This window comes from Oncorhynchus nerka, linkage group LG13 (genome assembly GCF_034236695.1).
Source record: "Oncorhynchus nerka isolate Pitt River linkage group LG13, Oner_Uvic_2.0, whole genome shotgun sequence".
Classification (NCBI taxonomy): Eukaryota; Metazoa; Chordata; class Actinopteri; order Salmoniformes; family Salmonidae; genus Oncorhynchus; species Oncorhynchus nerka.
In genome coordinates this window covers 97,802,989-97,814,492 of record NC_088408.1, presented here as the reverse complement: position 1 = coordinate 97,814,492, position 11,504 = coordinate 97,802,989, and the positions used below count along the sequence as shown (strand labels likewise).

The 11,504-nt window shown below is 44.1% G+C and overlaps 1 protein-coding gene and 1 long non-coding RNA gene across 2 annotated transcripts in view; both read left to right on the top strand.

Moving 5' to 3' along the window:
* The first annotated feature begins 531 nt into the window (after positions 1-531).
* LOC135574754 (uncharacterized) lies at positions 532-4,460 on the top strand. The gene is made up of 2 exons (XR_010465650.1): positions 532-1,217; positions 3,667-4,460. It is a non-coding gene; the product is annotated as an uncharacterized LOC135574754 (long non-coding RNA).
* Positions 4,461-6,149: 1,689 nt separating this feature from the next.
* Positions 6,150-11,504, top strand: part of LOC115117167 (bifunctional methylenetetrahydrofolate dehydrogenase/cyclohydrolase 2, mitochondrial-like) — a 19,255-nt gene continuing 13,900 nt past the window's right edge. Inside the window, exons 1-2 of the mRNA XM_065026888.1 lie at positions 6,150-6,331; positions 7,011-7,195. Of these exons, the coding sequence (XP_064882960.1) occupies positions 6,195-6,331; positions 7,011-7,195 (322 nt within the window). The 5' untranslated portion in view covers positions 6,150-6,194. The remainder of the gene's footprint in view (positions 6,332-7,010; positions 7,196-11,504) is intronic.

The window sequence follows — 11,504 nt, the reverse complement described above, 5'->3', positions numbered from 1 at the left end:
TTAGGGCCACTGTACAGTATAGTGTAGACTCTAGAGAATCACTGTACCATCTAAACCGCAGTGAAATGACTTTTCCAGAACCAAAAATATTTTATTTTGAGCTGTTTGAAGCCGGAAGCATAGAAGTAGTGCAAATAGAATATATCTACTGCTTCTTAGACTACTTTTCAATGCGAATGGCAGATCTATAACACACATTTCTAGGTGTTCCTAATATTTTGTACACTCTATGTATACAAGTCAACTAATGTTTATTTTCTACTTTTTGGGTGGAATTTGGTAGATTTATGGAAATTTCAACACACAGGTGTATAATCATTTTTTGACAGATTGCCCTTGAGTTGCTATAATAATGTGTATATGCCTAGAATAAACAATTACTGTAGCATAATATTGTTAAATTGTCAAAAGGTTTTCGGTTTATGACAGCTGCTCTCACAGTAACACACAGTCTGGCAGCATTATCTATGGAACACACAACTACACACACCTCCCTGCCAGGCTGGTATTGTAATGAAACAGGCACGGAGAGGTTGCGGCCAAGATGGCGGCTTTTTTTTTTACCGAGCTCCATACCAAACTTCAGAAAGATTGTGGAAAAAAAACAAGTTTACAGTCATTTGTATTTTTATTTGTTCAAGACATAAGACTTTTCCTGTTACTAAAATAATAATTGGATCATTTATTTCGGCATGTCCAGGCAAAGTCGTGACAAAAAAAAGAAAGGAAGAAGTTAGCTGTTCTATTGCTAATCAACGAGAGAAACCTGCTTATAGACAGACAACTGCCATAACTACGCGTGCCCTACGGATAATATCATGCTTTCGAATGCTGAAGATTACGAATTCCCCTCTTTACCGGTTACTCCGTGCAAACCTCCACCCTCCAAAAAACCCAACATGAACTCTGACATCGTGGCTACCCTCTCAAGACCAAGGGGTATCATCATCCTCTCCACTGCCAGATTCTACGGGGATGCTGTCTGGAAAGCTGCTAGGAAGAACGCCTTCCTCCAGAGCCGTGGTGTGCGTTTCACCGAGCATCTCAGCCCGGAGGACATAGAAAGAAGGAACAAGTTGTGGCCAACGATCAAGAAAGAACGAAATGAGGGAAAGGCTGTTTACTTCGTAGGAGGACGAGGCTTCATCAACGGTTCAGAAATCCATATTTCTCCCTAAAATCTCACCAGAAGGGACAGGTTGACGGTTTCAGCCATGGTATTCTCATTTTCCTTATGTTGTTTATCTAACAAGCATCAGGTGACTATTTTTCAGGAATAAGGTAATTCAATTTATTAGTTTGTTCTTGTATGACCAGAATACCTATTTTGTTTACAAACTTACGAAGAAGATTGAAAACTGAATTTATGTTTTATGTATACAGTAACTAAGATACTGTTTGAAAGGGCATACAGGTCTGCTCTGACTTTACACGGTTATTGTTCTATTTAGTTATTAATACTTATTTCCAAAAAAGGTCTTAGGAACGTGTATATGTAAAACATTTTTTATTAAATTATTTTATGATCAGTTTTCATATGCACTTAAAATAGTAGGTACCTTTTTATTTAAATTATTATTATTTTATTTTATTTCTCCCGGATAGTTCCTTATTCCACTAAAGAGGGTTTTTAGTCTCTTACTACAAGAACCCTTGGTTTGGTCTTGAACATCATTTTCAGTTGAGTTGAATTTCAAAGCCGGATAACGTCTAGCTCAGAGTTGATTGAATAAGCTATTTTCACTTTAAATTGACTTAAATGGTGCAGATCTCGGTTCCTTATCATTTACGTTCACTGCTCCTACGTCTTTGACTCTTCCTACTACAGTTTATACTTTTATAATCTTTGTTGTTTTGTCTTTGTCTATAGTTTCTCTTAATGCTAGGGGGGTTACGAAACAATGTGAAGCGCAAGGCCTTTTTTTTATTTGCTAAACAATTTCGAACAGATTTCGGCTGATGCCAACTTCTAGAGGTCACAGTGGGGCAACGATATTTGGCCCATGGATCTGAACGCTCCGCTGGTGTCACTACAATGAACAATATCTTTGGTGGTAATATTCTACACTCGGAATGTGACCTCTTTGGTCACTTTATTTGCCTTGTGATCAGTTACAATGACATTACGCTCATTACTGTCAACTTCTACGGGTACAACACCAAACATGAGAATGATCAGTTACAATGACATTACACTCATTACTGTCAACTTCTACGGGTACAACACCAAACATGAGAATGATCAGTTACAATGACATTACACTCATTACTGTCAACTTCTATGGGTACAACACCAAACATGAGAATGATGAACTGCTTGAATCTATAGAGAAACATATACTTCATTGGTTATCTAAATTTCCGAATTCGTTATTATTGATAGGAGGGGACTTTAACATTACTATAGATAATTCAACTGATAGATGGCCCCCAGGTAGGCCAACCAATCAGAGTTTGGGTTTAATACTTTTTATGGAGAAGTTTGATCTTACTGATATATGGAGAGAGAGGTTTCCAGGCCGACAGATCATTCACTTGGAGTAACAAAACAGGTTCCAGACAATCCAGAATAGATGTTTGGCTTATATCCAAATGTATTGATACATTGTGTGTTACTACAAATATTTCTACTATTCCCCTCACAGACCATAGGGCCATTTACATTGATATCAAAATATTTACCCCTGATACTAACCTTGGTAGAGCATCCTACTGGAAGCTAAATAGCTCATTATTAAATCATGATATATAGTTCAATTTGAGGTTAAAGATCTGCTCTCACACTTTTGGGAAAGGGCTTGTGAAGAAAAATCTTATTGCAAGAACTGGGAGCTCTTTAGATTTGAGGTGTCCAAATATCTTAGAAAATATGGTAGTAATCTTGCTAAGACCAGAAGAGCTGAGGAGGAAAAGGTGATCATTAAGATAACTTCCCTTTCTCAGAGGTCCCCAGCCGGCCTCTCGGGGGAGGAGAAGATGGAACTAATTGAGTTACAAAATAAACTGGATAATATATATAGATTAAAAGCAGAAGGAGCCTTTATTAGATCTAGGAAAAAATGGATTGAGGAGGGAGAACAGAATTCATCCTATTTCTTTAGACTTGAGAAATTTCACTCTAAAAATAACACTATCCATAAGTTAAACATTGATGGTGTTATTGCAGATGAGCAAAAATTAATCGCTAAATACTGTAGCTATTTTTACAGAAAATTGTATAGTTATACGTACTGTCAGGAATCCAACAAATATGTTTTTTTAACTCACTGAATAATGTTCACTCGATCAGTGATATAGAATCTAAACAGTGTGATGAACCCATCAAAGTTGAAGAGATTATAGAGTCTATCAAACATCTAAAGAACAATAACTCACCAGGTGTTGATGGTTGAAGATATCCCTCTCGCGGTGTGGGGGTTGTGCTTTGGCAAAGTGGGTGGGGTTATATCCTTCCTGTTTGGCCCTGTCCGGGGGTATCATCGGTTGGGGCCACAGTGTCTCCTGACCCCTCCTGTCTCAGCCTCCAGTATTTATGCTGCAGTCGTAGTTTATGTGTCGGGGGGCTAGGGTCAGTTTGTTATGTCTGGAGTACTTCTCCTATCTTATCCGGTGTCCTGTGTGAATGTAAGTATGCTCTCTCTAATTCTCTCTTTCTTTCTCTCGGAGGACCTGAGCCCTAGGACCATGCCTCAGGACTACCTGACATGATGACTCCTTGCTGTCCCCAGCCCACCTGGTCGTGCTGCTGCTCCAGTTTCAACTGTTCTGCCTGTGATTATTACTATTTGACCATGCTGGTCATTTATGAACATTTGAACATCTTGGCCATGTTCTGTTATAATCTCCACCCGGCACAGCCAGAAGAGGACTGGTCACCCCTCATAGCCTGGTTCCTTTCTAGGTTTCTTCCTAGGTTTTGGCCTTTCTAGGGAGTTTTTCCTAGCCACCGTGCTTCTACACCTGCATTGCTTTGCTGTTTGGGGTTTTAGGCTGGGTTTCTGTACAGCACTTTGAGATATCAGCTCAGGGCTATATAAATAAATTTGATTTGATTTGATGGAATTACATCAGAATTTTACAAATTATTTTCTGAACAAGTAGCTCCCTTCCTATTTGAAGTCTTTTTAGAGAGTATTAAAAACAATGTTCTCCCTCCTACAATGAGTCAGGGGTTAATAACACTGATACCTGTAAGCCTAAAAAAGAAGTGCTGCTCATCGATAACTGGCGTCCAGTTTGTCTTCTTAATAATGACTATAAGATATTAGCCTCACTACTTGCAAAAATAATTAAAGAAGTTCTGGATGCAATCATTGATGAAACACAGTCTGGCTTCATGAGGAACAGACATATTTCTAACAATGTCAGACTAGTATTAGACGTACTTGACTACTCAGACCTAATAACTGAGGATAGCTTCATATTATTTTTTAGATTTTAATAAAGCATTTGACACAGTAGAGCCTCAGTTTCTCTTCCACTCCCTTGAGAGACTTGGCTTTGGGGATTTTTTCTGTAAGGCTATTAAGACTCTCTATGTAAATGAAAAACAGCTGTATCAAATTGAAATATGGCAACTCACCTAGATTTGAGTTAAAGAGAGGAATTAGGCAAGGTTGTCCTATCTCTCCGTACCTGTTTTTATTAATCACCCAACTTCTTGCAAATTCTTTAAATAATAGTCCTGTACAAGGTATTTCCATAGCTGGTAAAGAAATTATTATAAGCCAGCTGGCTGACGATACTACACTTTTTCTGAAAGACGCTAACCAAATTCCCATATCGATCAATGTGATTACAATCCTTTTCCAAAGCGTCAGGTCTATATCTTAACATTAATACATGTGAACTCATAGCTGTCAAAGATTGTGTGACACCTTCATATTATGGTATTCCAGTAAAAGAAGAACTTACATATTTAGGCATAACCATTACAAAGGATCAGAAGTCTAGAGGCCTTACTACATTTTAATCCTCTTATTAAAAATACCCAGAAGAAACTAAATCAATGGCTACAGAGGGACTTATCTTTAAAAGGAAGAGTCCTAATAACCAAGGCTGAAGGTATCTCTAGACTAACATATGGTGCTCTATCTTTATATCTTGACAGTAAAATATGCAAGGAGATAGACCAGATGCTTTTCAACTTTCTGTGGAGAAACCGTACCCATTACATTAGGAAAACTGTTGTAATGAACACTTATGAGAATGGTGGACTGAATTTTCTGGACATTACTACTTTATTACACACACAAAAAAACAGGCACGGAGCCCGAAGTCCAGCGCGCTATGACTGTGCCATAAGAGCACGCTCGAGCGGCTGAGTCGATATCTGCACTTATAAACCCAGGGTCCTTTACACGGCAGCATCATCTAGATATGTGTGCAAAAAAAAAGTTCAACAGTCACCTTCTGCTTCCATTTCTGTCAAGCCATCTAATGCCTGATGTCCACCAGATGCATAGGAGTTTTGTTTTACCGGATGTCTAGTCCGCATTTCTGTACATGGCACACGTGCTTCGCTTTCCAACTAGCTCAAAGCTAGCTAGTTGCAGTGTGCGCACTTCTGCGTGTACCACCGCATGGTAAAGCAACCGAAGGGTTGAACATATTGAACACGTGCAGGCACATAACTGCTCCATTGACAATGAATGACTTCCACCTGAAAGCGAAGAGTTCGATGCATCTGGTTGACGTGAGGCATACGTATACACTTTGATGGATAAATTGGATTTATTCAACATGTGCACCACACAGAACCCACTGCAACTGCATCTGCCAATGCTGAAAGGCAAACGCAGCGTGAATGTATTTCTGGTGTACCAAAACGCAAGAATGATGTAGGTTTGATCGAGGCTGGCTGAATGCACAACGCAACATTAGGAAGTAGCATTAGCCAGTAGAATGTGGTTAAAAACACATTTCATAAAGAAAGTATGCATATTTTACACGCCCCCCCTGCCTTCTCGCCATTAAATATTGTTAAGGGGAACATCTACGCATTTGTAGCGTGAATGGAGAATGTTTTAGGTGTGAACCGGTTCACGGGGATACAAGTGTATTGCCCGCTGCATACAATGCAATTGGACGGTACAATGAAACTATCAATACCAAATATCGCCATCTGCAGGCTGTTGGGCTAGCCCCTATCCACAGTCACACACACACACACACACAGCGGCGGGGCGGGCAACATGGCGGCCTCTATCTCCCCGCTACGCTCCTCCTACAGGATTTGTAACAGTCTGTGCTTCCACCACTACCGAGCCAAACTACGGATGCACAGAAAGTGCGAGAGCCAGAGAAGACATCTCCATGCGTCAGTCACCAGGTAAGAAGCCAGAAACATGTGAGGGAGACAGAGAGGAGGGATGCTCCATACTGCTGCTAGCTGATACCGGTGAAGGGGTGACCTGTTCGTCACCTGTCAGTCGGTGAGATTGACAGCTAGCTGCATCGTGCAGTGTACTGTAGCAAGGGCACGTGCTGGCTAGCTGGCGGAAAATAACGGGGGGGGCAGATTTAAAACACTACAGATAAGATGATAGCTAGTTACTGTTAACAAACGCGTCGAACTTGCATTCCATTAATTTCTACATTATCTCTCTTGAGGGGAGGCTATGAGGTTGAGCTAGTTAGCTAGTTAGTTATCCCGGCTCAGTTCAACAAGGTTGCAATAGGCCTGACAATGCGCATTAGGTGCCAAAGATAACTCCTGTCACGAGCACCTGTCAGATCAATTTGAGATGACACACTATGTTGTTTTTATCCACTGTCACTTAAGACTAGTCCAGTTTTTGAAACACTTACACTTCTCAAATGATACGGAGAGTGCTTTTGATCATATCAGACAGCAAATAGATGGGATTTAATTATAGCAAGTTTATAATAGCTCTACACCTCAAAGCCACCTTGTCCCTGCAGCATTCTAGTCATCTCATGTAATGGTGTAATATTCAGCCAGCCTACAAAACGTGTTTGTTTGTGTGTGTGTGTGTGTGTGTGTGCAGGCATGCTGCAGTGGTGGTGTCAGGGACAGAGATGGCACGTCAGATTCACAGAGAGATTCAGAGGGAGGTGGAGGAGCTGGTCACCGGCGGCAACATGAGACCCCACCTGGGTGTGGTGTTGGTTGGGGACGACCCGGCTAGTCGCACCTACGTCAGGAACAAGACCAGAGCTGCTAGTATACTGGGTAGGAAGGGTATACACACACACACACACACACACACACACACACACAAAGCTCTAGGAGAAGCTGTCCGTCTAAACAAACAACGAGTGTCTGTTTTTTTGTATGCAGATGGAATTGTATTGATATCTGAAACTGAAGATGAGCTTCATTCAATAAATGTTAAATATTGTTTTTAACTGGTGTGAACGATTAAAAACTGAATTTCAGTGTAGACAACTAAGTTAGTTCACTATAGGAACTCAGCAGGGCCTTCCGCTATAGGAACTCAGCAGGGCCTTCCGCTATAGGAACTCAGCAGGGCCTTCCACTATAGGAACTCAACAGGGCCTTCCACTATAGGAACTCAACAGGGCCTTTCACTATAGCAGGGCCTTCCACTATAGGAACTCAGCAGGGCCTTTCACTATAGGAACTCAGCAGGGCCTTTCACTATAGGAACTCAGCAGGGCCTTCCGCTATAGGAACTCAGCAGGGCCTTCCACTATAGGAACTCAACAGCAGGGCCTTCCACTATAGGAACTCAGCAGGGCCTTCCACTATAGGAACTCAGCAGGGCCTTTCACTATAGGAACTCAGCAGGGCCTTCCGCTATAGGAACTCAGCAGGGCCTTCCACTATAGGAACTCAGCAGGGCCTTTCACTATAGGAACTCAGCAGGGCCTTCCACTATAGGAACTCAGCAGGGCCTTTCACTATAGGAACTCAGCAGGGCCTTCCACTATAGGAACTCAGCAGGGCCTTCCACTATAGGAACTCAGCAGGGCCTTTCACTATAGGAACTCAGCAGGGCCTTTCACTATAGCAGGGCCTTCCACTATAGGAACTCAGCAGGGCCTTCCACTATAGGAACTCAGCAGGGCCTTTCACTATAGGAACTCAGCAGGGCCTTTCGCTATAGGAACTCAGCAGGGCCTCTCGCTATAGGAACTCAGCAGGGCCTTCCACTATAGGAACTCAGCAGGGCCTCTCACTATAGGAACTCAGCAGGGCCTTCCACTATAGGAACTCAGCAGGGCCTCTCACTATAGGAACCCAGCAGGGCCTTTCACTATAGGAACTCAGCAGGGCCTTCCACTATAGGAACTCAGCAGGGCCTTCCACTATAGGAACTCAGCAGGGCCTTCCACTATAGGAACTCAGCAGGGCCTCTCACTATAGGAACTCAGCAGGGCCTTCCACTATAGGAACTCAGCAGGGCCTTTCACTATAGGAACTCAGCAGGGCCTTTCGCTATAGGAACTCAGCAGGGCCTTCCACTATAGGAACTCAGCAGGGCCTTCCACTATAGGAACTCAGCAGGGCCTTTCACTATAGGAACTCAGCAGGGCCTTCCACTATAGGAACTCAGCAGGGCCTCTCACTATAGGAACTCAGCAGGGCCTCTCGCTATAGGAACTCAGCAGGGCCTCTCACTATAGGAACTCAGCAGGGCCTCTCGCTATAGGAACTCAGCAGGGCCTCTCACTATAGGAACTCAGCAGGGCCTCTCGCTATAGGAACTCAGCAGGGCCTCTCACTATAGGAACTCAGCAGGGCTTCTCGCTATAGGAACTCAGCAGGGCCTCTCACTATAGGAACTCAGCAGGGCCTTTCACTATAGGAACTCAGCAGGGCCTTCCACTATAGGAACTCAGCAGGGCCTTTCGCTATAGGAACTCAGCAGGGCCTTTCGTTATAGGAACTCAGCAGGGCCTTTCACTATAGGAACTCAGCAGGGCCTTTCGTTATAGGAACTCAGCAGGGCCTTTCGCTATAGGAACTCAGCAGGGCCTTTCGTTATAGGAACTCAGCAGGGCCTTTCACTATAGGAACTCAGCAGGGCCTTTCACTATAGGAACTCAGCAGGGCCTTTCACTATAGGAACTCAGCAGGGCCTTTCACTATAGGAACTCAGCAGGGCCTCTCACTATAGGAACTCAGCAGGGCCTTTCACTATAGGAACTCAGCAGGGCCTTTCACTATAGGAACTCAGCAGGGCCTTTCACTATAGGAACTCAGCAGGGCCTTTCACTATAGGAACTCAGCAGGGCCTCTCACTATAGGAACTCAGCAGGGCCTTTCACTATAGGAACTCAGCAGGGCCTCTCACTATAGGAACTCAGCAGGGCCTTTCGCTATAGGAACTCAGCAGGGCCTTTCGTTATAGGAACTCAGCAGGGCCTTTCACTACAGGAACTCAGCAGGGCCTTTCACTACAGGAACTCAGCAGGGCCTTTCACTATAGGAACTCAGCAGGGCCTTTCGCTATAGGAACTCAGCAGGGCCTTCCGCTATAGGAACTCAGCAGGGCCTTTCGCTATAGGAACTCAGCAGGGCCTTTCGCTATAGGAACTCAGCAGGGCCTTTCGCTATAGGAACTCAGCAGGGCCTTTCGCTATAGGAACTCAGCACGGCCTTTCGCTATAGGAACTCAGCAGGGCCTTTCGCTATAGGAACTCAGCAGGGCCTCTCACTATAGGAACTTAGCAGGGCCTTTCGCTATAGGAACTCAGCAGGGCCTTTCGCTATAGGAACTCAGCAGGGCCTCTCACTATAGGAACTTAGCAGGGCCTTTCGCTATAGGAACTCAGCAGGACCTTTCACTATAGGAACTCAGCAGGGCCTTTCGCTATAGGAACTCAGCAGGGCCTTTCGCTATAGGAACTCAGCAGGGCCTTTCGCTATAGGAACTCAGCAGGGCCTTTCGCTATAGGAACTCAGCACGGCCTTTCGCTATAGGAACTCAGCAGGGCCTTTCGCTATAGGAACTCAGCAGGGCCTCTCACTATAGGAACTTAGCAGGGCCTTTCGCTATAGGAACTCAGCAGGGCCTTTCGCTATAGGAACTCAGCAGGGCCTCTCACTATAGGAACTTAGCAGGGCCTTTCGCTATAGGAACTCAGCAGGACCTTTCACTATAGGAACTCAGCAGGGCCTTTCACTATAGGAACTTAACAGGGCCTTTCGCTATAGGAACTCAGCAGGGCCTTTCGCTATAGGAACTCAGCAGGGCCTCTCACTATAGGAACTTAGCAGGGCCTTTCACTATAGGAACTCAGCAGGGCCTTCCGCTAGAGGAACTCAGCAGGGCCTTTCGTTATAGGAACTCAGCAGGGCCTTTCGTTATAGGAACTCAGCAGGGCCTTTCACTACAGGAACTCAGCAGGGCCTTTCACTATAGGAACTCAGCAACTCAGCAGGGCCTTTCGCTATAGGAACTCAGCAGGGCCTTTCACTATAGGAACTTAGCAGGTCGTGTAACACATTTCATTTTCTCCTGTTGTCCTGACATAATACATGTTGTCAGTACAAGTATCTGGGGTTGATTATTAATGCATTTTTGGATTACAATGTTTCTGTTCATAGCTAACCATGTGAATGGTGTCCTTGGTGACATGGTGTCCTTGGTGACATGGTGCCCTTGGTGACATGGTGTCCTTGGTGCCCTTGGTGACATGGTGTCCTTGGTGACATGGTGCCCTTGGTGACATGGTGTCCTTGGTGACATGGTGTCCTTGGTGACATGGTGCCCTTGGTGACATGGTGTCCTTGGTGACATGGTGCCCTTGGTGACATGGTGTCCTTGGTGACATGGTGCCCTTGGTGACATGGTGTCCTTGGTGACATGGTGCCCTTGGTGACATGGTGTCCTTGGTGACATGGTGCCCTTGGTGACATGGTGTCCTTGGCGTCCTTGGTGACATGGTGCCCTTAGTGACATGGTGCCCTTAGTGACATGGTGTCCTTGGTGACATGGTGTCCTTGGTGACATGGTGCCCTTAGTGACATGGTGCCCTTAGTGACATTATTGCTAAGTGTAAAGCCATGGGTGTCCTACCTTTCTAATGTTTCACTAATCTTTTTTTACAAGACCTATTAATACATATGGGGGCATCAGTGTGGGAACATCAGCATGGTAACATTCACTGTTCACTGATACCTACTGCCTTTACCAGTTCACTGATACCTACTGATACCTACTGCCTTTACCAGTTCACTGATACCTACTGATACCTACTGCCTTTACCAGTTCACTGATACCTACTGATACTTACTGCCTTTACCAGTTCACTGATACCTACTGCCTTTACCAGTTCACTGATACTTACTGATACCTACTGCCTTTACCAGTTCACTGATACCTACTGCCTTTACCAGTTCACTGATACCTACTGCCTTTATCAGTTCACTGATACCTACTGCCGTTACCAGTTCACTGATACCTACTGCCTTTACCAGTTCACTGATACCTACTGCCTTTATCAGTTCACTGATACCTACTGCCTTTATCAGTTCACTGATACCTACTGCCTTTACCCGTTCACTGATA